Source organism: Cupressus sempervirens, chromosome 8 (genome assembly GCF_028749045.1).
Source record: "Cupressus sempervirens isolate cs-2001-9-10 chromosome 8, ASM2874904v1, whole genome shotgun sequence".
NCBI classification, from domain to species: Eukaryota; Viridiplantae; Streptophyta; class Pinopsida; order Cupressales; family Cupressaceae; genus Cupressus; species Cupressus sempervirens.
In genome coordinates, this window is record NC_143125.1 from 471,140,533 (window position 1) to 471,167,222 (window position 26,690).

Sequence of the window (26,690 nt, forward strand, 5' to 3'; positions counted from 1 at the left end):
TTTCACAATTTTGGATAAGTATTACAACCAGTCACTATTCAATTGTACCTACTTTTTTGAATTAACATAAAGGCTTAGTTTTTGTTCAAAAGAAGGGAATTTTGATCTCATAACTTGCATTCAATGAATTGTCCTCTTGGATTCATATTGTTATTGATAGATTGAAACTGATACAAACTCTCGATTACCAAAGTTCATATACTAGTATGATATTTGTTTAATTGGTCTTCCTAGGTTGAAGTTAAGAATAATTAAACTAGGGTTATGTATTTCTAAGTTATCTATCTAGTAATTCATAGTAGCACACACTGTCTCTAAGCAATTTGATATTTACAACTTGTTTTGAGTTGGATTCTATTTCTCCAATTAGATAAGGAATTGGTATTATTAATTCATTAAAGGTGGTGACACTTTGTGGTTGGTGATATTCTTTACTATATCCATTTGCATACTTGACACAAGTCCTATAAACTCTCAATACATTAACACACCCAATTTAATAATTCTAGTTTCTCCTTGAAAGTTGACATTCCATTTTCAAGAGTAGGAACTTCAAGAAATCATTAAACCAATTTGAAGGGTTGTAGTGAAGGTTCACCCACCTAGTTTTTGCAGAGACTGAAGAGAAAGAATATATAATTCTTGAAGAATCAAGCCCATTGTTGGCCAAGTTGTGTTGAAGATCTGAGCATTAAGTGGAAAGATCATAGGATTTCAACCAAAAATATGAGTAACCAATAGGTTGTTTCAACCTACCAATCAAATAAAATAATTTATTTTTATTGTTTTCTTTTCAATTTAACATATTTTGGTGTGTTTGTGGTGGATGTCTTTCAATTGGAGGAAGTTGAGGTGGACATTCTTCATTATCTTCATTGTGAACTTCTTCTTGAGGACGTAACTCATGATTTTGTTGAGGTGGATTTGCATTTATTGAAAATATAAATAAAATTTAATGTAAAACCTTGTTTAAACATATATATTAACAAGAAAGAAGGTAAAAATGTAAAATAACTCACCTCTTTGACCTCCTTAATATCTTGGTAGAATTTTTGAAACAATCAAGCATAGAAATAGAAAAAACAATGCTCTTCAAACTATGTATGTCTTGCAAATGTCACTTCTCACCTATAAGTTGCGATTGCAAGTTAAAATGGTGTTTATGGTTTTCTTTTGAAGTTTATATTGTGTTTTACATATGATGTATACCATATAGGCCTAGTATTCATACAAGTAGAAAATATAATGCTCTTTAAATCGTGTATGCTCTTGCAAATGTTTCTTCTCACCTACAATTCACAATTGCAAGTTAAAATGGTGTTTATGATTTTCTTTTGAAGTTTATACTATGTTTTACATATGATGAATACCATATTGGCCTGGTATTGTCAAGCCTTAGGTTTGACATACCAAGCCATACAACTTTCACCATATATGACATGTGCCTTATATGGTGAATGCCATATATTTTTTTGGGAACCAAATAGACGAGAGGAATCTTTTTGGCCCCCCATCTTTGTGCACTTACCCCAATACTTCTTGGAATCCTTTCCTATCTAATCTCAAATATCATACCTTCCTCAAACCCTTCTTTTCTTTGCATCCTTTCTCCTCCCTCAAAACCTTATTTCCCTTTTCTCCCTAGCTTGGTTATCCCTCGGCCCTTACCTGCCTTTTAGTTTTTAGCCCCACTTTTCTTTGTAGTTGTTCCCTTCTCCTAATTAGGGTCTTGGTTCACATTCATCTACTGATTCTTGATTTCTTGGCCTTAGGAGTTCCTTTCTAATTAGATTTCTGGTTATTATTTATTTTTGTTCTTCTCTCTTGGTTTGTCTCCTAAATCATCATTTCTTTTCCATTTTTTCTTTCTTATTTGTCTCACATTCTTTTATGCTTTACACACATACACACACATATTTCTAAATTCATACATGCATGTACACATTTTTTTAATAACACACACACACACACGCGCGCGCGCGCGTGCGTGCGTGCGTGTGCGCGTGTGCACGTGTGTGCGTGCGTGTGTGTACACACATACATACACATACACACACACACACACACACACATACATATACATATACATATGCATATGCATATGCACTCCTTATCAACGAGAATGTATCTTTTTGGTTTCAATTTCTTTTAATTCTTATCATCCTAATATGAATTTCAGAGTGTGATCCAACATGTTGATGCAAAATATTTCTAGCACAATCAAACCCACAAATAGCTTACTTGTAAAATTATTAGTAAAGAAACTATTTCTCACCATAGTTTTTGTCTTAATATGGATTATTAATAAGACAAACATGTTAAAACCTCTTGCAAATACCAAATTCCATAGTTGCTCCATTGTGAAGACTAATAAGATATTAAACGATTAAATAACATCCAAGAGAGTTTGATATTATCCAATCCATAGGATTAACCTCCACAACAAAAGTGCAACATGCCAAAGTGCTACCTTATCAATCTCACTAAAAAATATGTATATCTAACAACAATGATATTGATATTAAAAATATTTACACAATTGTTGCTAGGAAGTTTTCTTTAGTCCTTTCGTTCCTACTTGTACTCATTTAGAAGAGGAGAAATGTACATAATTTTTAATTGATAAAATTATTACAACTTAAGCGCCCCCTAATATCTCAAACTAATATATTCTTAAATAAACATAATTTCAAAATTTTAAATAAACATATTATAATTTCTCTCTCTCACACACACACATCAAATCCAAAAATTTATTATAGAATTATAATAAATCTGATATCTCAAACTAATATATTCTTAAATAAACATATTTTAATTTCCCACATAACCCTTAAGATCATTCCTAAAATGATGGGCTCTTCTTCAACAAAGCGACCAATACAATTCCACTTGCCTATCATATTTTTAATCGTGATTCTAAAAAGCGAAATAATGGAAGTTTGAAGTGAATTAGAGAGCGCTTGGATTGAAGACCTCCGTTCCCTGCGGCAGAAACTGCAAGGAAATTTGAGTTTCTTGAAGCAATTTTGATTATTTTAGCCCACATTATCCATTCCTTAAGAAGCTAAAATTTGAATTGTAAAATCATTCAACTAATTGTAACTGGAGAAGCCTGGATTTCAGCGCAGCCATGGGGAAGCAGCACAAGTCATTAACAGGTATATGAATCAACTCGGATTTGTTTTTCGTTTGTAAGTGATTAATGGAAGACGTAAATTAGCATTAGCAACGTCATTGATTTTAAAATCTTGGAACAGAGAGTTTGGTAGAACAAATCAGAAATGGCAGTGCGTCATTTGAGATTGTATCTGCCAATTCCTTCACCAATCAGCTTCCTCGTGCATTTGCGCCGTTCGCTTGCATTTCAGCTAGTCCAGATGCACATTCAAGAGACTCTCTGTTCTTTGCTCGAGTTGAATTGCCAAGGTCAGTTGAGCTTCTTCACATCTATTCCTTCTCTTTCAGCTGTAGTTGGGTTTACAGTTTTGAGTTTAGCACTGATTCTGGTCACAAGGTCAAAGTTTAAGAGTCAAACTCAAACATTTTTTTAAGGGAGAATCACGCGGATATGGATTATCAGTCAGGGGCCTTGGACTTCTAGGAAAATAAGAAAATAAGAGCACTTATGTGGGTTGATTTCTTTTTATCAGCTTCTACAAAGCAATAATTTGTGTCTCTCTTGGCAGTAATCTAAGGAACTACCTTGCATTTACAATCGTAGCTGGATAGGGAAGCTCACATATACTATCATTCAGTATGAAATTATTATCATAAATGAAAATAATCATTTTATGGGCTTGCATAATGAAGGCCTCTTATTCTAAATATAAAGTCTTGTAGAAAACTTAAAAATAAAATTGATACCCTAAACTAGTTATTTCGCTAGAACTAATTAAAGTAAAATCTTGGGAAACATTTTTCATTGTAGTCATGTTCTGTATGTTTGCCCACGAGTGAAATTGCGCTAATGAAAAATCTTGGGAAACAACACGACAAATGTGATAAGATAGAAATGCTAAAACTAATTTTATTTTTTCTGAGTATAATGAATACAGATTTATGTTCTTTTGTTCTCAACGCCAATGTATAAATAACATACTACACATTTAAAGTATTGGTTCCCCGTATAGGAGTCACATTGCTTTTTAGCCGGGACATAAAAAATCAAAGAATTATGAAATAGCTGGAACAGCAGTATCTACAGTATGCTGGCTGTTAACATCACTGCTGCTTACAGACGAGGAACATCTCCAGCCATGAAGAAAATTGAACATTATACTGTACAAAAAGTTCGTGGAGATGGTCGTTGTATGTTTCGAAGCTTGGTAAGCAAAGTTATGCATTTGTTCAAGTTACAATTGTTTCTCCTGAGAATTTATTTGAATATTGAAATATCTATTGTTCTTGAATATTATTTAAAAATAACAAATATTTTTTTTTCATATCATGTAAGATATTTAATTCGTCGCATGTGTACAGTTTGTTACCTTTGTCTAATACACTTCCTAGTACAAATTTTCGTCTGATCCAGAAACGGTTGTGAATTTCTGCAAGCCAATGTGAGCAGATAGATATTTGTAAAAAGGAATTTGAGATATTATAAGACAATCTAAATTTGAAAATTCTTAAGAAGATTTCCTTTCTATGTTCAACACCTTCAAAATTAATCCGAACTCTTTTTCTACAAACCACAAAAGCTTTTTGCTAACCTTTTTGCCTTAGACCACTCCACTTGTCCTTCAAACTCTCCCAAGATTATTATTGTTAATGCACCACGTTCAGTGCTAATCTACACTTGTTATGCTCTTTGAGTTCAAAATTTGGCTGATGAGGGCTTCCTTATAAGGAAGTACAACATTAATAGACCAGGCAATCCCAACCACCTGCAGATTACAACTAGTTGTAGGAGAAAGAATCCTAGTGTTGTGAATGATAAGAGCCTAACAGATTCCCCTCTGCATAGGCAGCATAAGACTTAACCTACCTGAGTTTTTTGATCTCTTACTAAAGTGTTTCTTTTGTTTATTTTTTATTACGAACCAAACAGGCCTTGAAGGGACCCAAAATCAGTTACAGAAAGTATCTAAAGTTAAACATTAATCAGAGTACCTACAAACTACAAAGCTAATCTGACAGATAAAGCACAGACAACCGGCAGGAACATGACAGCGAAAAACAAACAAGGAAGCAACACAAAACAGAACAGAGCGAAAAACCTTAGACAAGATTCTTCAAGGCTTCCACCGCTTCAGCCTTCAGTTGGGTCATGTTGAGTGCAATCATTTTCAAATCTTGGATGTGTTAAGGTGGCTTGTCTGCTTGTCTTTTCAAATTACCTCTGGTCCTTTTGCTTGGCCCAGTCTCTTCTTCCTGTCCTTTTTCCTTTTCAATATCTAGTTCGACCACCAGCTTATCCTGATGAATGTTATCCAGTTTGCCGACCATAGCATTAGGGGTGTATGCAGTGTTCTTGATCACTTTGTGGCATTTTTTAACAAGGGAAAGCAAATTTTCATAAACACTATTGAATTTCTCCTCCGAATCATTGATTCTCCCTTATTAATCCTTTTTCCATATTTTCCACGATGTCCACTGTTTTGTGCAGATAATAAACCAGTTACTTTTTTTCAGCTTCGTTCCATAACTCATTTCCTTTGTTATCTGGATTATTGCTTTAATCCTTATCATTGCCAGCAACCTCGATACCCTTCTCCTGTTTAATAATAATTGCTTTTTTCTTAATTTTGATTTCCTTTATCTCATAAAAGGCCCATTTTATAAGCCTGATGATATCAAAAGCACCATTACAGGCTATGGTTAAAATAACTTCTGGATGTTCCCGATCAAATATAAAATAGTGGGAGACCACATCAATGTCCAAAGGGAAAATGAGGCCTCTGTCTGTAGCAGTGTAGAAACTATAAGAAGTAGGGGATTCCGAAGTCACCTTCTCAGAGGTATGGGAATTTTTTGTCACTTTAAATTTCCCTTTCTCCATGGCAGGGGAGTTAGATTTCCCTTTCTCCATAGCAGGGGAGGCAAATTTCCCTTTCTCTGAAACAAGGGAATTCCTTTTAGCCCTAAGCTTTCGTTTCTTCTTTTGTGGTTTGGAATCCGAGTCATCCATCTCTGCATTCCACTCCTCTTCCAAGCCAATAGTTCCCAAATCATCATCGTCTGAAACAAAAATAGAAGAAACACTTGATGGGCAAGGCATTTATTTAAGATACCCATGGCTTAATAAAAGTAAACTATTATGAAGGACTGAATTTTTCTTCAATTTCTTTCAGTGTTCCCTTAAACTGACATTCAAAGAAGACGAAAAGAAAATGGAAAAGATACTTGTGCCTAATGACCAAAAACACTTCTGAAGCACCCATCCAGAGTAACATATTGCATGAACTCTCAGGATTTCATGCCAAATAGACTTGATCTGGGAAGCTTTGTAGCTTCTTTTGGACACTTTAACCAATCCTCTCCATCTCCTTATCTTCTTTCAGAAACTTCTTGATTGCCATATCGAAGTATTTTCTGTCCTTTGAAAACTTAAGGCCATCCATCAAAAGGCTTGTGCCCTCAACGATCAAGTTCTCATCAATGGTGAAATTCCTCGCAAAGAGGGAGATTTTCCCATCTTTCCATCCTTTGCAAACATCTCCGCGATCTTGGTTTCACAAGCATGGGGTTTTCCAAATATGACGTCAATCCTCCCTTTAGCGAAATTCTCCATATTTTGGCACTGTTTCTTAGCTCTGCAAAATCCATAGATTCCACACTCTTTTTGTCACCTTCCATCTTCATAGAGAAGCTACCACAAACTAGAAAAAGTAGAAAGAGCCATGGAAAAGCTCTTAATGAGTATAGCTCCCAAAATATCTTCTTCTGCAACTTCGGTGTAGGCCTTCAATGAACCATCTTTTTTGCAGTCCATCAACTGACTTATCTTCCATTTTATTTATCAAATCTTTTAATTTCCTAGCATAGACTTAGACTATTTTGTTTTTCCCTTGTTTGGTGTTGTATATCTCCGCTACGATCTCGTTGTCGTCGCGCAACAGTTGAAATTTTGTAATAAACTCCTTTTTAATGTTATCCCAATTGTTTAACTTTTGGGGATCTGTATCTGCGAATCAATTAATTGCAACACCCCGTAGGGTGGCTGGAACTGCCGGACCCATTTGTTTGTATCTATTATGCCATTCACCCTCCAAATCGTTTCGCAAGTTTTACAATGTTGGATTGGATCGTTGCTCCGTCACCATCAAATTTTGGCAACTTCTCCTTTGGTCCTGCCATTATTACTCGATGTTGTGTAGGGGCATTGTTTGGTACTGTGACACCGACGTTCTGTACTCGGGCACCAACGCTTTGTATTCCGATGCCAATGCTTTGTATTCCAACGCCAACACTTTGTATTCCGACGGCAACTCTCTCCACTCCGGCACCAACGCTTTTTATTCGACACCAGCGCTTTGTATTTCGACAGCTATGCTTTTTGGTGAAGAAGGGTCTCTGTAAAACGAATTTGTCCGTTCTGGAACTGTATCGCGGATGAAGAGTTCACTCCACGCTCGTGCTCCCTCGGCACTCCGAGCCGTGCGAGTTAATTCTCTTTCGTCTGGATTCTCTTCCCTCGGTGAATACAAGTTCAAAAACTCCTCCCTTGCTTCTTCTACCAACTCCACCCATTGTCGAATCTCCAACAATTCCTCAGTGCTTCTGTGTCCTTCGGCAATCTTTTGGAACCTCCTTTTGCGTTCGGCTTGCTGTGCCAAAATTAGATTTCCTTGTGCTGTGTATAATTTATCCTTTTCTTTCAGCTTATTCTTATTCTTGTTTAGCTGATTCGGCATTAGTCTTCATTCTAGCCTTTGTTCCAGGTCCATCAGGCAACGACGCCAAATGTTTATTGTACTGGGTAAATGAATCAATGCACACAGACAATAGATAAGAACAACAGAACTTCTATTATTCGCATATGCCAATATAGTACATAATGATTTTGATGATGAATACAATGATCTTGGAGGATATATATATATACTTCCTGAAGAACCTTCCCGAAGGCGTCTGTCGGCTACATACAACATGTCGGCTACATAACAAGAACCTTCCTAAAGGGCCCGTTGGCTACACAGTATTTACCGATGACATACATCTTGACACACACCTTGTTGACTACACAATATTTACCAACGACAGAATCAAGTGAGGATTTTTCTTTATGCACTCAAGGCCCAATACTCATAGTCTGAGATGTAGTAGTAGAAGAGGGTGGAATTGGAGGGTGACCATGTCCATGATAAATTGAAGAGCTCTCTACACTTATAGTTCCAACTAATTGTGCCATCTCTTCATGCTGCTTTTTTTAGTTCTTTCTTCTCTAAAGATTCTTCTAAGAGAGGTTATATAACATCTTGAGGTACCTCCTTGCATTTTTTGATATCATGTTTTGGTATATGTGCAAGGTGATACTTCAATCTATTAATGCCTCCCCCACTATATATTATCTTACAATGCCAACATGTCACAACTCCTTTCTTATGCCCTAGAATAGCATGTTTCCAAGTCCTATCCCTTGCTACTGCACTAGGGTCAGCATCAGGGTAAGTTTTAGGCCTAATTCCACAACCCTCAGGTTGAGATATGATGTTGCTGCTGCTGCAATATACCATAAATAAAAAATAAGCATTTAGAATATAGAAAATCCAATTTACAAACACTGGGGCTGCTTACTTTTCAAGTTTTTCATCACCATAAAATGGAACAAATCTAAAGAGTCCAAACACATACAAATAAAAAAAAATCATGAATGTAATTTTTTTTTTTGCAAACTAACAAGAATTTTTTTTATCTTACCTCTTCAAATTAGCTCTAGAAATAGAAATGTAACCCAAGTTTGAAGAAGCCTCCAAATGCTTCTTTTAACTCCTCTCAATGCTTATATGCAACCTACAAAGTGACACAAACAATCAACAACCGATAGATGAGAGCCAACCGATTTGCTAATGTATCTCCCAAAACCCCAATACTCTTCCCTCAACTCTCCTTTCTCTATTCTTTGTGTTTGCAAGTGATAGAATGACCTTTCTAGGTCGAACTTATGCTTTAGAATGTTCACATACCAAAACAAACAGAAATAAATTAAAAAAAAGATTTTTTTTTGGTCCTTTCCAAACGCTAATTGCTGGCCGAATCTGCCTAACGGGACTCGGCATGTCAGCCCTGACTCGGCCGAGTCCGAGGCAAGAGGCCATTGGCCTCGTTTTGCCTGGCTCGCCTCGAGACTTGCTGAGTCTGGCAAGGACTCCCTGAGTTCTCTAACACTGGTTAAAACAGTTACTAAACTACTTAACATGAAAAGGAAAATACGATCTAACTACATTCTGGATTTGCATATAAATAGAAAATAAAAAAAGTTTAATAATTGGTTCTTATGACATTCAGTTATTAAACTACCATTTCCAACTTTAAATACTTTAAGGAAAAACAACATATTTTAACAAGCAGGTACAAATGAAACTTAAAAGGATTACTGGTGTAAAAGAAGTAGATGAAACGGAGTTGTGCAAGTCTTGGCATTTGGAAGAGAGGAGAAGCATTGCCATGGGCTTAATCTCCCAATTGTAAATGCTTAGTATCCCCTCACAATCTCAAACGAAAAAGGCCCTTCCTGCCCTAGGAGTTGGCTTGGGACACCCTTATTTAGCCACTGAGCATCTTGGAGTTAGAGTGTCGACTAGTCAATTGTTGAGACTGTGGACAAATTCCAACTAGCCTATCTTACATTTGCTAGCACCCTGACCTCTAGTGATCATGGTAGCAAACATCAATTACTACCTTGCCCAAGGATTTCGGATGGGCATCTCATGTGCCCTATCACCCACCGCTCGATTTGGCGAAAAGAAAAATACAAATGGATTGCCATGAGATTTCATTTTTAAGTTCTGATTTTTATGGTATTATTATTGATTTGTTTGCTTCCTTTTACTGCAGGGATTTCCATTCTTTCCTCCCTAAGCTCAACCATGATGGTCCTTAATACTTGGAGGAGGAATTCTCATGATTTCATGATCTCTCATTCCTTTGCCATATATCATTCCTTTATTGGCCTATGGCATCATAATATAGTATGTTCTTTAATTCTGTTCTGTTATTACAAAAGAGAGTTTTCCATCTCAAGGACATATCAGCTATTTCCTTGTATTGAACTTCTTGATTAGATCTTTTATTAAGAAAACTCACAACACAATATAACACTATTGGAATGCATAAACAGGTCAACATATGATCATTTTAGATCAACAAAAATATGTGCATCTTTGAATCTTGCAACAAGTATCAAAGTAATAATCAGGGCTGATAAACAAGTCGGATCACATATGCCAAACATGATACAATCATTACAAGGAAATCAAATGCATGACCTGATTCTTGGTATCGGTCTGAAGTATTTGGATATGGCAGAATGACCCAACACTAAAACCTTAAATTGGGTCGATGAGTATTCACAACCCGAACCCATGAGCTTTGGCTCTAGTAATTAACTTCTATCTCACCACCTCAATATGGTTGGCATAAATATTATATTGTGTTACAGAAAAAGACTAAATGCTCGGAAATGTTGCAGCAAAATAGAGAGAGAAGGAATGATGAATATATGTTGAAGGGAGCCTTTCCTACAGGGATCATAAAGCACAATATAGACTTGTATCAGCCAAGATAGTATGGCCTCCCACGTGGGTTCAATTAAATCAAGATGGATGCGGTATAAACGTTGCAAGAGCATTTTTTGAAAATTCGAAAAGGAATATATATATACAAAACTATCAGCCCCATGCCATAAGGTGGTGGTAATAAGGTTGGTCGAGCAAAATTAAATAAATACCATGCCCATGCCAAAGGAAAGATTATAAAAGCAAGGTGCAAAAGATATATCTAAACATATCTTTGTATAAGAATATCACTCTCCATATATTCATGCTTGCCAAAGTCCTATGATATGTAGGTATATATATATGCATATATATGTATATATGTATACGCTAATGATTATTTTGCACACACACATATCTATGTGTATACATACGTACTTATTTCATACCCACACAAGTACGAGTATAGACAAGATATTTTTATACCAAGGTATGTTGGCTTGCATAGAGCAAGGAAATGATAAAGGTATTATTCTTACTTAAGTTACTTATAATGTTTCTTTTTAGTGGTTTTAATTGAATAGCTCATGGTAATCCCTGTACTTCCTTGGTTGTCTAGTTGTTCAAATCCTTGGCCTAAGTGGTTAAGTTCATACCTGTTATTCTGACGGTGAACTTGGATGCCCCCTTCCTAACTCTCATTTTGGCAATGCTGTGCAAAATAGAAATGGTTCCCGGTAATAACATATTCCAATATTTAAAAAAATAAAATAAATCACATAATCATGCTAAATTTATATGATATTCATTCTTCCAAGTTCATCTTAACGGTTAACTAACATTCACATGATATATCAACCAATAACCGCTATTCCATTTCACATCAATCAGAATATCTCAACAATTATTATTATCATACCCAATTTCACAAGAATTGTAATTTCCAACAAAATCACCGAACAACTGATTCACGAGATATTCCGACGGCTATAATATTATTTAATGTATTGAAAAATTGGGATGTAACATGCAACCACAATTTCATTAACCGGTTCTTGCACACAATAGATCTGATTTTTGTTTTTTTGTTTGATGAGGGCTTGTGTTGGTCAAGCCCTAGATTGAGGAATTAACTTTGAAATTGAAATGTAAATGATAGAAGAAATGCTAACATGTAGTAGGATCGAATATATCAAATGAAAGATATGATTACCTTTTTAGATGCAATTGAATTTGATATGTAACCAAGTATGCAAATGCAATAGCCTTGATACAAAGAAACTAAAAGGAAATCAAAGAAGTCAAAACCTCATGTATAGGAATGTATGTGACATGCCGCAATGAAGAATAGAAGAAGTTGAAGGATTTGGAAAGATAGATCTCCTCCTTAGAAGCCAAGTTTCACTATCACCTTGAAGGAAGAAGCTTGATGCAAGTAGGAAATGCTTAAACTTTGATGGATGCTTGAGGATGCTTGCTTGAACGTGTGTATGCTTGTGGAGATGGATGCATCTTGATTTCTCATGGATGGATTGGATTAGATGTGGAAATTGAAAATCCCAAGCCTCCTTTTATACTAGTTTTCAGGCCCGAAACAAAGCAGGCTGACCTAGGAGAAAAATAAATTAATTGAAAACCCCGAGGCACTTCGGGCCCCGTGATTCCAACTCCTCGGGGAAGAGGTCGACCTCTTCCTTGGAATAGGTCAACCTATTCTAGAACAGGTTGACCAAGTCGACCTATTCCCGAGGGAGGACACAGAAAAAGATCCCGAAGACCTTGGAGGAGGTGTAGAAGGAGTCCAAGAATAAGACCCATTGGAAGCTATGCCAAAAAGGTGATAATGCAATGCCTAAAGGACCACATTGGAAGGTGACAAATGATCTAGAAATGTGAGTCAGATTGGGGAGGGAAAAGAGAGACCAAAACCACACTAAGAAGGGCTAAAAGGTCTCAAAATAAGGTGCTTCCATTTTAAGATTGTACCCCTCTCAGTAAATGGTTTCTATTTATGCATATGCATATTTGTGTAATTATTTTTATTAACTAGATAGAACCCTCTTATTTGAGGGAACTTGTTCGCTGATGTAGTAGTATTAAACCCATATCAGATCTGATATCATTGTATTTTTTATTGTTTTAGATTACGATAAAAGCAGGTTTTGAAGGGACCCCGAAACCCTTTAACAAAAAACAAAAAGATAAAGCAAGACAGCCCAACCAGGAAAAAACCTGCAACAAACTGAAGAACAGTATCAAAATCAGGTTTTACAGGGACCTGAAACCACTAGAAAAGTCCAAAAACAAACTAAACCAGGTTTTACAGGGACCTGGAACCACAAATAGTCTAAACTATAAAAAACCAGAAACCAAGACCAGAGTCCCCAACCAGTGACCTATACCAGATAGGCACCAAACCAGAGGACCCACCCCAGTGCCACTATTGCAGCTCCAGGATCAATTTAGCTGCTTCCTTACCAATTGTAGCAGTCTCTTGAATGGAAACAACATCCATAGTAGCAACAGCTTTCATAGCACTCTTCCTCGAGCTCTGCCTTGTTCTTTTGCTCGGACCCTCAGCCGAAATTATATCTTCATTCGCCCTTTTGCCCAGGCTTGCAGCGGCTGCACAAATACTCGAGGTGACCTGTTCCATCTTAGTGCTACTCTCCTTGATTAACATTGTGAGGTTCTGCTCATAGTTGTTAAGTTTTTTAGGGATGTCTCCCATCTATCCTTCCATATGACTAAGTTTAACATTGATAGTATCCAGGTTATGTTGCAGAATTTCCACCTTTTTCTTCAAACCCATTATTTCATTGTAGATCCAGGAATCAACCTTGAGACTGGTGTCGGCTTTCTCCTTTGCAGAATGCAGGAAGGTAAGCATGGTATCCCTCTGCATAGCGTCACAATCATCTTCAGCAGTCTCGTGTGGGGGGGAGCAGACATTGTCATTGATATCCTTCATTTCCGTTTGATCCTCCTTTCCACCCTCGGCATAGTCCTCAGGATGAGCAGAGTCCTTCTTTTTTTCTTCCTCTATCCCCTTAACAGGAGAAGCAGTAATAGCCGTATGGTCCTCCTTATTCTTCTCAACAGGATTCCCGACAGTGTTATCTTCCACTTTATTACCCCCACTAGAAAAAACCTGGTTACCCTCATTATTAGATTTACTTTGTTCAAAATTACCTTCACTATTGTTTTCCTCTTTTCCTTTTTCATTATTATCTTCAGTCTCCGGATACCCGTCCAAATTAGAACTTAACTCTCCAGTCTCAGTATCATCCTCATCCTCAGGTTTCCAATTCTCACAGCTTTCCGAATTATCAGTCTCAGACTCCTCATCCTCAAGAACTTGAGAGGCAGAGGGTTTCAAATTCAAGGCATTTTCTTTACTTTTAACAGAGTCACCCTTCTTACTCTTAATGGGCTCTTTCTTCTTGTCCTTAGAGGGAGCAGAGGCAATGTGCTTATTTTTACAATATCCCTCAATAAGAAGGATCAGACCTTCATGAAGAATGGGTTTGGATTCCTTTTTCTTATGGGCTTCTAAACTATTAAGTAAAGAAAACCGCAAAAAGAAGGGGAAAGATATTCTATCTTTATATTTGAAATGATTTAAAAAAACAAAATGACATTTATGAACTCTTTTATTTCTTCCATCAAGTATGAAATACTCATGGATGCAGCAGAGAACATCCCTCCAGATCTCCTTTATCTGGTTCGCATCAAAGAAATCACCATTCTTTTCCAGAAGCTTCTCCTCTTCTTCCGTTTTCGGAAACTTTTTGTAGGCAGCATTTGAAATACTAGTTTGCTTAGTGAATTTTATGCCCATCGTAGGAAGCCCCGTGATCTCAGCAATAAACTCCTCCGTAAGTTTCACAGTCACACCATAGAGAGTGACTTTGTCATTGGACCAGTGACTTTGTATTTTTTGTTGTTATTCAAGGAGAAATCATAAATTTGTAGTCTGTTCATCATTTGTTTCACATGTTATTGTTTATCATTTATATATGTTTACCTATGATTTGGCCGTGAAAACAAATATCAAACACATTCAAAACTCAAAAATCAGATTTTGGACAGTTAGCATGCCAATTGTTTGATGAAATGTCAAACTGAAATTCTGGTCAGAGTTAGCCGGGGTTCTTATGGTTTGAGCATAGGCTGGATTTACCCTGTTGGAGTTGCTATTTTTTTTGTTTATTATTGTCAAAAACCGAGCAAGAGAAATCATCGAGGTAAGTTCACAAAAAGCTCACTGCTGCAATATTTTGAAAGTACTCAGTGATTCACCGAGTCTACAAACTGTTATCCACACCATTGCTGGTTCAATATGAGCTCTTCTTTTGCTCAATTGGGACTAATACCTTTGAACTTAACCTCTATCAGCACTTGAGAGTTGCCTTCAATTTCTAGCTATTAATAGTCCTTATACGCTATACTTATCGTTGTCATTAAAGATTCCCACTTGGCTTTGTTATTCTTTCTTGTACCAATATTACATTATGTCAAAGTGTATAAGCTAGCATCTTCTGCAACCAGATTGCTTGTAGAGGCAAATTCAAATTTCGATTTAATACTTGTACCTGGACATATCCAACAATTTTTTCTTTCTAAATCCATCAATGGACGATTGATGATAATGTTGTTGGCCCTTCCCTTTGCACCTCATTACAGACACATGGTGGTGTTTGTTTCCTTTCATGGTTTTCTGCAAAATCTTTGTCCAAGTCCATGGTTTTTTGGATGGTCTTTCCCTCATCGGACTATTTATACTTCTAATATCTATTATGGATTTGGGTTTAACCATGTAAGGTTTACTTAATTTTGGTTTGTTTATTCTTTTGTACTTATTGACAACCTATAGTATTTTTGACCTTGTACTCTTTTATAACTGCTTGCTTTTTGTGTCTAAATAATTTATTTTGGTTATTTGTGGACTTTATTTACTTCTCATTTTCTTTAGAAAAAAGTTAGCCAGGAAGACAATGTTTTGTTTTGGGAGGACTTAAATAGAGAATTGCTAAAATGTCGGTTTTCTTGGAAAGTGTATATTAACATTTAGGTTTAATTGGTTTCAATAAGAATTCTATATATCGGTGCTAGGTTGTGCATCAATTAAGAGATTTTTTTTCTTTAGCTCAAGGTACATGTTTCTCTAAATTGTAGTTTAGTGAAACTTTGGTTCATTATTAAACTTGTGTAATATTGCTTTTTCTATCAAAAATAACAAACATCTAGCAATGAGTTCAAATCTAATCCTTTGAATCAAATATTAATTATGGCGTTTTGAGAGCAATCAAACATGGAAATTTGGGGTTAGGAGAAATGTTTTTTGTTATTGCATCTATATTATCTTTGACTATTTGCATAATTGGGCAACCATATAATTGTTATAGTACTTGGTGCAGTTTTATATATTATAATAAGGAACTGTTGACATCAACAAAGAAAAATGTTCAAACACTATGTTCTAGTTCTCTGATTTCTACTACTTTGTTGTTGATCTCTTGCAGGTAAAGGGGATGGCTGCAAACAAGGGGATTTCTTTGAGCCCAAGAGAAGAAGTGGAGGATGCAGGTAAAATGTAATCTATTTAGGGAAAAGATAGAAATTTTGATCTTGTTAAATGGTGATTTCATGAGGGACCTTGTTTCCATAATAAGTAATGGGTGATGATTGGCTGAACTTGGATCCTATAGCCTACTCATTTCTACTGGAACCTTTTTCTTTGTAAGTAATTTTATATTAAAGATCTCCAATATATGGTTCACTAGGCAAAAAAATGACCTCCTCTTCCATGAGTTAGCAAGAGAAAATATTATGTGATGCATATTTTGGGTATCCTATGAGTATTTTTAAGTAGTTTTGAATAAAATGATTGCGTTGAAACTGATTTTTTGAGATATCATGTTTTATTCTTGGCTTTTTTTCAATACGAAAATGGTATTTCCATAGTGTGCATCATTTGTAATATCTTTTTTTTCCAGGAAATCATGTGAATTCTAATAATGAGACAATCTACATAAGCCATCCTTCACAAGTAGTGGTATACAAGAATCCATATCTGATAGGATTGATCGGAACATTTGGTAGTTTTTATCAAAATATTGAACCATTGAAACTTGCCAAGTGTAGTGAAGGTTTCACACCATCACCCCATTGCAAATTGGAAACCCCCTCTTTCGGCTCATCGTTTTTAGGTTTTGGCAGTTGAGGTGGTAGTTCATAACTTGAAATGGTTGAGGAGTGTTTAAGTAGTCAAGTTGTGAAAGTTGTGAGTGAAAATTGGAATGTCCAAATTAAGGCTCTTCTTGGTCAAGTTGTAGAGGTTAGTGATATCATTTTTAGTGCATTGATATTTTACCTAGTCAAATAGTCCAGAATATATTATAAAGGCATATTTTATGTATAAGGGCTTTAAAATCCTTGTAAAAACCAATCTCCCATACTTAAAACGTGAAAGACCCTTGTAAAAATAATTTTTCCTTATAAAAATGCATAAAATCCAGAAGGAAATAAAATTTTCCCACCAAAATTGCACTTTTTGGGTGGATATTTTGCAACCAAGCATTTTGTTAAAATCTAGTCGCAAAATAGGATGACCAGCCACAATGTATGAGACAAAGTCTCTCCACTCAAAGGCTGATTGAAAGCGTACCGGTTTGCCTTTAAGTCCTGTTTGTCTAATGTATAAGAAAAATCACTACCATTGGGGTGCAAAGATTTCCAAAAGTAGATGATCTCTATTCTATAACTTATTTTTAGTTTTAATCTATTCTATAAGAAAAACCTCTACCATTGGGGTGCACAGACTTCCACATGTAGGGAAATTCTAACTATTTTTTTGTGAATTTGAGAAGCTAACACAAGCTACAGTCAAAGATCTAGTCTATGTATTGCCACAACCGTTCCCAATCAAAGCTTTGGCTTCAATTGCTTCTTAAATCACTACACTCTATTATTGAACACACAATAATAACATGAATCAAAGACAATAGGCACAAATTATAGTCAAAGCTTCTAATTTTCTCTATCACAATTACTTCCAGTCAAAACTTCAAATCCAATTGATTTTTTTATTTACTTTTATCCCAAATTGGTACTACACAATCAAAGTTATGCTTGCACAAGTTTGGTAGAATTTTTTTGCATACAAAAAAAGATGATTTTTTCAATGAGAGGGCACTCCTTTATATAGGCAAAGGAGTTGAGAAAAAAGTGGAGGAAAAAATGGGAGCAACTCAACCAACTTTGATCCGGTCAAACTAGGTGAGAGAAATCATTGGATTACATGTCGTAAGGATATGCAATCGAATGACATGTAATTACATATTTACAATGATTTTTACAATGAGAGGGCACTCTTTTATATAGGCAAAGGAGTTGAGAAAAAGTGGGAGAAACTCAACCAACTTTGACCTGGTCAAACTAGGTGAGAATTTTCTTTTGGATTACATGTCGTAAGGATATGCAATTGAATTACATGTAATTACATATTTTCATGCAATTCATTCTCTCCAATTATAAACATGAAAACTAAAGAAGAACATGGAAGAGAGTTTAAACAATCCTAGGGATTGTTCTAAAGGGCCTTCTACTTGGCGATGCTTGTAGGGTCCAGAATTCCTGTATTGTGCACCACTGCATACTCTTTGATGAGTTTCTAGTTATTATTTGAAAACTTGATGTGATCAAGCTTTTTCTCATTCGAGTTGTCGTGAATTCTGGAGTCTTTGACACTTTGAAAACCTTCTTGATGGTGTCCGAATTCTAAATTCAGAACAACTTTCCACTAGCACTTTTAACTCTTTTATTTTTATTTTTTGAGGCAAAGTGCTTGGTGCATTCCCACATGAACTTAGGTTCTTGGACAGACATTAGGAAAAGGGAGACCAAACGAATTACTGCTTCTCGAGGATCAAAGCATATCTTCTCGACAAGATGTCTCTGTTCTTTGAAGAAGTTCTGACATATCTTGAAGAGTGTGCCACAACATGAAGACGAAAACATCTTCCAATGAGATTCGATCTATGAAAACTTTGGGATTTGAGTTTCAATGACGAATCCATGAGGGATGAGTGTTCGAAGCATGGATTAGATACTTATGAAACACATATGATAGCTGGAAATGAACCGGAAAGTGTATGTATTTAGGCAAAAAGGGCCAAAATCAGACTGTCAAGGGTGAATTACATGCGGGCAAAGATGGGCTTTTTTGAGTATGGCCAAGAATGCAAGTTGGGATGCATATGGATGTGTGCAAATGGCAAATTTGGTATTTAAAAGAGTGACCTTTTACCAAAATCGGGTTCTCTAGAGGTCATTACATGTAAAGTAACTTACATATAATTATTACTTGATGTAAACATGTAATTAGGTTCGGAGGACGGAATTACATGTAAGTGGGAATGAAGGATGAGATTACATGTAAATGCGGAAGGAGAATGAGATGTGAAGTGCTTTGACATGTGTTGATGAATACGGAATAACTTAATGCACTTGCATGAAATAGAGTGAAAATGCTCTCATGTTGTTGGGAAAGAACTTGCAACCTCTTCAAAAAGAAGGAAAACAAAACAACAAGCAAACAACAACGAAACTAAAAAACACAAAACAAACATATACCTTTGGTCTTTGTTGTCGGTAAAATTGTAGCCGATGGGTCCCTTCGGGAAGGTTCTTTTTATGTAGCCGACAGGCCCTTCGGTAATTGTCATGTAGCCGACGAACCCCTTTGGGAAGGTTCTTCAGAAAGTATTTATACACCCTTTTGGGTCATTGTAAATCATGATCTGTATGTAATGTCTTTAGCATGTGTGAATAATACAAGGAGTTCTGTTGTTCTTATCTATTGCTTGTAATTATTGATTTTTTTACCACAATACGGTAAACATTTGGTGTTGTTGCCCAATGGACCTGGTACGAAGACAGATAAATGAAGACTAAATGCTGAATCGACTAAACAAGAATATGAATAAGCTGAAAGAAAAGGATGAAATATGCACCGCGCAGGAAAATTTAATTTTGGCACAACAGGCCGAACGTAGATGGAGGTTTCAGCAAATTACCGACGGACACTGTAGCACTGAAGAATTGTTGGAGGAGACTTGACAACAGTTGGATTTGGTGGAAGAAGCAAGGGAGGAGTTTCTAAACCTGCATATGCCGAGGGAAGAGAATCAAGACGGAAGGGGATTGACTCGCACGACTCGAAGTGCCAAGGGAGCAAGAGCGTGGAGTGAACTCTTCGTCCGAGATACACTTTCAGAAGGGACAACTTCGGTTGACGAAAACCCTTCTTCACCAAATAGCACGACTGTCGGAAGTAGCGCGGGTGTTGAGAACAACGCGGGTGTGCAGAACAACACGGGAGTACAGAACATCACGGGAGTACAAAACAACGCAGGTACACAACAAACCCCTCAACCTCAAATAGTGATGGTAGGACCAAAGGAAAAGTTGCCAAAATTTGATGGTGATGGAGCAGCCGATTCAATCCGACATTGTAAAACATGCAAAACAATTTGGAGGGCGAATGGCGTAACAGATGCAAACGAATGGGTTTGACAATTTTCGACAACCCTAAGGGGGGTAGCAATCAATTGGTACACCGATACGGATCCGCAAAAATTAACCAATTGGGATGATGTTAAAAAAGAATTTACCACTGAATTTCAATTGCTATGTGATGACAATGAGATCATAGCTGAGATATACAACACAAAATAGGGGAAGAATGAAACAGTCGGAGTATATGCCAGGAAATTAAAGGACTTAATAAATAAAATGGAAAATAAGCCGACAGATGGGTTGCAAAAAAGATGGTTCATTGAAGGCCTACGCCTGAAATTGCAGTAGAAGATGAAGATTGTGCCGCCATCGTCATACACTGAAGCATACAATTGAGCAATGAACTTAGAAAGTGAACAGAAGACAAAAAAGAAAAAGAAGAATAGCTCATCCGATTCAGATGATGACACACCTTCGGAAGAAGATAGCAGCGACGATGAAGGCAGCAGCAAAAAGGTCTGAGCCCTCCAAAAGGATATGATCCGAATGATGAAAGAATTTAAGAACATGCAGAAGGAGACCAAGGGAAATGAGCTATGGTGCACAGACTGCAAGACAAAAGGCCATATGAAGGGATCCTGTCCGAAGAACCAGTTCTGCGAGATGTGCCAAATCATGGGACATTCCACAAAGGAATGTCCTTTCAATATGAAAACAAGAGGACCCTAGCAAGTGCTCTTGACACAGGAGGCTGCCACATCAGGAGGAAGTGGGAACACCAGTACGGAGGGTGCTATATTGGGAGGATACAGAAATAATCGGCGTGGGCAAAACAACAACAATGCAAACAATAACAATAACAATGGGAGCCGAAGTCGAATCCAGTATGATGCAAACAGATGATCGATTGTTCAATGCCGCGCATGCAATTTGTGGGGCCACTTTGCCCGAGACTGTACAATGGCAAGCAGACCAAAATTATTATGCAGATGGTGCGGACCCGGCGATCACGAAGATGCCAAGTGCCCAAAGTCGGGAGTAAATTTGATCACTTTCGGGATGGACGAAGGGGAGGTTCTAGCCATCACACGGAAGCAAGCAAAAATGTACCCTGACTCGACGGAAGAAAAGAAGAGACTTGAGGAGGCGCGGGCCGAACTTCAAAAAGCAATGCAGGTGGAGAAAGCACACTTGAAGGACACTGCCGATACCTCAGCAAGGAACTGCGCGAAACAGAACATCGTACGACATATATTACAAATTGAGGTACCAGTCAAAATCAATGATCTGTTGCTCACAATGCCTCAACTCCGTTCGACACTCATGAACATTGCTCCAACTGCCAAGTTACCAGCAGAACAAGGAAGGGAGAAAGAAGGTGGCGCAAGTGTGGAAGATCTGATGCTGCTAGCCCTCTCGTCCAGACGGCATTTGACGGTCGTCGAGATGGGAATTTTGGGAACTATCCTGACAAACACGATTGTGGACGGAGGGTCCGACGTGAATGTGTTACCCGAGGATACCTGGAAGAGGTTAGGGTAGCCAACATTCCAATTGCCAACAACAGACCAGCACAGAATCAAACCATTGGGAGTCTTGATGGCACAACCCATAACTATCGAAACACAGCCGTTCCTGCTAGATTTTGTCGTGATCCCGCTCAAGAGGAAAGGATATGATGCCATTCTCGGCCAAGGATGACTCATACAAGCCAAAGTTAAACATGACTGGAAGAAGAATACTCTGTCACAAGAGAGCAAAGGGCGAAAACTCATCATTGATTTACACACCCAAATGGTAGGGGAAGAAGCTTTGTCATCAGATTCCAAAGAAGAGGATGAAGGGAGGCAGCGTATGGAACCAGATCAGGAGGGAGTCCTACGGTTGGAAGGAGGATCAATGGATGATGATTTGGACTCGGTGAATGGTCTCTACCACTGGCAGATGGAGGACTATGAGCTGTTCCAGAGCTGTAACGTACTGATAATAGAGGAAGGGCACAATAGAGATGAATTTCCAAGAGAGTTCCGAGAAATGAAAGAGGGGGATGCACCGCTGGATGAATCACCCGCCCATGTATTCAGTAAGGGGAAGCCGATCAAATATGACGAAGCCACACTACAAACCATGAACTTGGGAGATGAGGCTGAACCTTGAAACATACTGGTAGGAGATAACTGGGATCCAGTACTGAAAGCAGTAGCATTCAAGATATTTTTGGAATACAAAGATGTATTCGCATGGACATATAAGGATCTGAAAGGAGTATCACCGGAATTGTGTGTGCATCGCATCTTGCTGGTTGAAGGAGCAGTACGCGTATGGAAGCGACCCTACAAGATGAATAAGAACTATGTGGCACGGGTTATAGAAGAGATCAACCAGATGCTGGAAGCTGGTATTATTTTCAAGGTTCAGACAAGTGAATGGGTTTCACCCATAGTAATCTCACTGAAGAAGGACACCACCTAGATTCGGATATGCGTAGACTTCAGATGCCTTAATGCAGTCATAGTCAAGGATCCCTTCTCGATTCCATTTACAGACAGTATACTAGAGGAGGTTGTAGGACATGAAATTTATTCCTTTATGGACGGGTTTTCGGGATACAATTAGATTTCCATAGCAGAGGAGGACAAACTGAAGATGACATTTGTTGTAGAGGATGGGGTGTACGCATACAATCGGATGCTATCGGCCTGTGCAATGCGCCGGCTACATTCCAGCGGATCATACTACACATCTTTGACAAAATGTCCATTGGCAACTTCAAGGCATTCCTGGATGATCGGTCGGTATTCAATGTCGAGGACAAACATCTGGCAGCATTGGGTGAATGTATGGAGAGATGTCAATGGGCACGACTAGTCCTGAATCCGAAGAAATGTAGATTCATGGTTCCATAGGGAAGACTGCTGGGACACATAGTCTGTAAGGAGGGATTGAAGACAGCTCTGGACAAAGTCAGAGTTATATTAGAAATGCAACTATCCACCAATGTAACAGAGGTAAAGTCTTTTTTGGGACACAGGCTATTACAAAAGGTTCATTAAATTTTTTGCCAAAGTATCATACCTGCTGGACAGGTTAACGTGCAGAGGAGAATTGTTTAGATGGGAGAAAGAACAGGATGAGGCATTCGAAGGGCTCAAGGTACGACTGGCTACGACACCCATCTTGGCATATCCGGATTGGAACAAGGAGTTCCATGTTCATGTCGACTCATCCAACTATGCGATTGGAACAACCTTGGTGTAGACAGGTAGCCATGGGTTGGAGCACCCGATATACTTTGCTAGCCGACTGCTATCAAAAGTAGAGTAGAACTACAGTACAACAGAATGGGAAGCATTGGGAATGGTCAACGCTGTGCAGAAGTTTCATCATTACCTGCTGGCGACACTATTCGTGTTTTCTGTCGACCATCAAACTCTGTTATATATGATCAATAAACCTATCATTCAAGGCAGAATCAACAGGTGGTTGCTTCTGTTGTAGGAGGTCACCTTCAAAATCATTGTACGGCCTGGGAAGAAACATGTCAGCGCAGACCATCTATCGAGAATCAAAATAGGGGAACCGGCGGACAGAGTAAACGATGACTTTCCTGATGCATAGTTGTTTTAGATTGTAGTACTGCTGAAATGGTACACGAGCATTGGAGAATACCTTTCGACAGGACAGTTTCCAAGTGAGATGCCACCAAATGAAAGGTGCAAATTGATAATTAGGAGCTGTACCTTTTAGTTGATCAATGGATTGCTCTACAAGATGGGGCCTGATTACATCCTGCGACGATGTGTGTTAGAAGAAGAAATACCACAGGTGTTGAAGGAAGCACATGAGGGACCAACAGGTGGACATATGGGACCTGATAACACGGCACAGAAGATATTGCTGGCAGGACTGTGGTGGCTGACAGTGTACAACGACGTGCGAGAATGGGTCATTGGGTGTAACACTTGCCACTGGGTAGGGAAGCCGCTGAAGAGAGACTTTATGCCGCTTAACCCCTCACACGCATAGGAACTCTTCGAATGATGGGGGTTGGATTTCATCGGACCTTTGAAGGTGAGCAAGACTAGAAGGTGCCGATACATTGTTGTTGCAACAGAGTACCTGATCAAGTGGGTGGAGGCATGCGCACTACCGGATAACTCAGCCGTCAGCACATCAAGATTTATTTATGAGCAGATCATTACCAGGTACAGGATTCCATTACAGTTAACAAGTGATAGGGGTGGACACTTCGTTAACCATGTTATCAGACTGCTCACCACTGAATTCAAGATCTGCCATTCATTATCGAGCCTGTACTACCCAATAGCAAACGGACAGGCTGAGGTCACAAACAAGATCCTGGTATCGATTATTTACAAGACTTGTGCGGTTGAAGGTGAAGACTAGGAGGAAAAATTACTCTCTGCCCTTTGGGCTTACCGCACGACGTATAAGGTGACGATGGGGCACACACCATTTCAGGTAATGTTTGAATAGGAGGCAGTGGTACCCGCTGAATTCATGATACCGAGTCTGAGGATCGTGCTTGAAAATAAGTTAAGCGACATGGAAAGCCTGAGGGAGAGGCTGCATAATTTGAACAAGCTTGAGGAGAAGCGATTATTGGCATAGTGGGCCACGGAGGTAACGCAGAATAGGCGCAAGGCGTGGCATGATAAACACCTGAAGCTGAACAAATTCCAACCAGGTCAGTGGGTGTTGAAGTATGATGGAAGGAATGAAGTCAAACCAGGCAAATTCAAAGTCAGATGGGTCGGGCCATACCAGATCTAGGAGGTAGGTGACAATGGAGCAATAAAATTGTGGACTTTGGATGGACAAGAAGTGCCTCAAGCAGTGAACGGGTCGAAGTTGAAAATGTACCATGCCAGGAAGACTCCCTTGTCGGCGCAGAATGAAGTTCGAATGACTCCCTTGTCATCGCAAAACGATGAAGTCTCGAGGGTAAATTGAATTTGTTGTATTAGAAAAAAAAAAAAATTTTGATTTTTTTTTTTTGAAAAAAATATTAAAAAAAAAAGTCATCACCGTACGGTGGTCTATGCTGTATTAGAAGGCACTGTATGACAATTACAAAGAAACATACATTTTATATAGTGTAGACCCTGTACGGATTTGAAAGTTTGTAGATTAAATCCCAGTTGATATACGGATTCCCCATTCTGGCATATGGATTTTGCATGTTTTGGTGTACAGCTTTGGCATGATACTGCTAATATTGCATATGATTTGGTGTATGGATTTGGGTACGAATTTTAGAGGTTATTGCTGTTTCCACTGTATGGATTTTGAAGGACACTACATGTTGCCACTGTATGGATTTTTTGAGTTTGTAACCGTACGGATTTTTTGAATAGAATTTGTTGTACGGATTTCCAGTATACGTTTTGGCATATGGATTTCTAGTATACATCTTGGTGTACGGATTTCCAATATACATCTTGGCGTACGGATTATGAAGGATTAATGGATATTGCTGCCGTACTGATTTTTTGAATAGAATTTGTTGTACGGATTTCCAGTATACGTTTTGGCATATGGATTTCTAGTATACATCTTGGTGTACGGATTTCCAGTATACATCTTGGCGTACGGATTATGAAGGATTAATGGATATTGCTGCCGTACGGATTTTGAAGGTCCAAAATTGCTGCAGTACGGATTTCAAATGATAAGTCGCCCGTGTGCTTCAGTATAGATTTGCAAGTTTAAGCTTCGAGTTTGGCAGATTCAGGATACGGATTTTACAGGATATTTTGTATGAATTTTGAAGGGTATTGCATACGGATTTTGAAGAATTAAGGACTTGGCATACAAAATTTCAAAGGATAATTTGCCTATTGTACAGATTTGGTGGTTTAACTCCATTCAGTGCCTGATTGCCTTCGTATAGATTTAGAAGCTCCAGTTGATGTATGGATTTGCATAATAAAGTTGGCATACACAATTAAGGAAGAAAGTTTGGCATATAGAATTGAAGGATAAGCTACCTGATTACCACCGTACGAACTTCCAAGCAGGGTTGCAAATTATCTTCAAGGGCAGACAAAGGAAGAAGGCAGAATAGGAAATCTATACAAGAATAGGAGCCATTCACAAACCATTCAGGAAGGGGCCATACGGATTTGAACCGTTAGGAAATGACAAGAAATTGTGTGAGGAAATAACTGACCTAACAATAAATGAAGTCTGCAGGCAAGAGAAAGTGGAAAAAGCAATTGGAAGAATCTGCAGTTGAGAAGGGCATGAAAATGGTGAGTGTAGGTAACTAGAATGAAGCCGCCAGCAAGCAGAAACGTAAGGTTCAAGCACCTGCAACCACTAAAATCACATCGCAGACTATAGCATTTGAAGGGTTGAGCAGAATGGACTGCAAAAAGTGGTGGCAAGAAACTCCTGATGACTATGCAGTAAAAGCCAGCATCAAAAGGGCACAGGTGGAATGGGTGATTCGGATGCCTATGTTTTGCATTCGGGATTATGAGGGTT

At 38.0% G+C, this 26,690-nt stretch overlaps 1 protein-coding gene across 1 annotated transcript in view; it reads left to right on the forward strand.

The window, feature by feature from the left end:
• Positions 1–2,913: 2,913 nt before the first annotated feature.
• Positions 2,914–26,690, forward strand: part of LOC149543275 (Cysteine proteinases superfamily protein) — a 118,141-nt gene continuing 94,364 nt past the window's right edge. The window contains exons 1-4 of the mRNA XM_089798120.1: positions 2,914–3,161; positions 3,261–3,429; positions 4,241–4,328; positions 16,184–16,247. Coding sequence (XP_089654246.1) covers positions 3,134–3,161; positions 3,261–3,429; positions 4,241–4,328; positions 16,184–16,247 — 349 coding nt within the window. The 5' untranslated portion in view covers positions 2,914–3,133. The remainder of the gene's footprint in view (positions 3,162–3,260; positions 3,430–4,240; positions 4,329–16,183; positions 16,248–26,690) is intronic.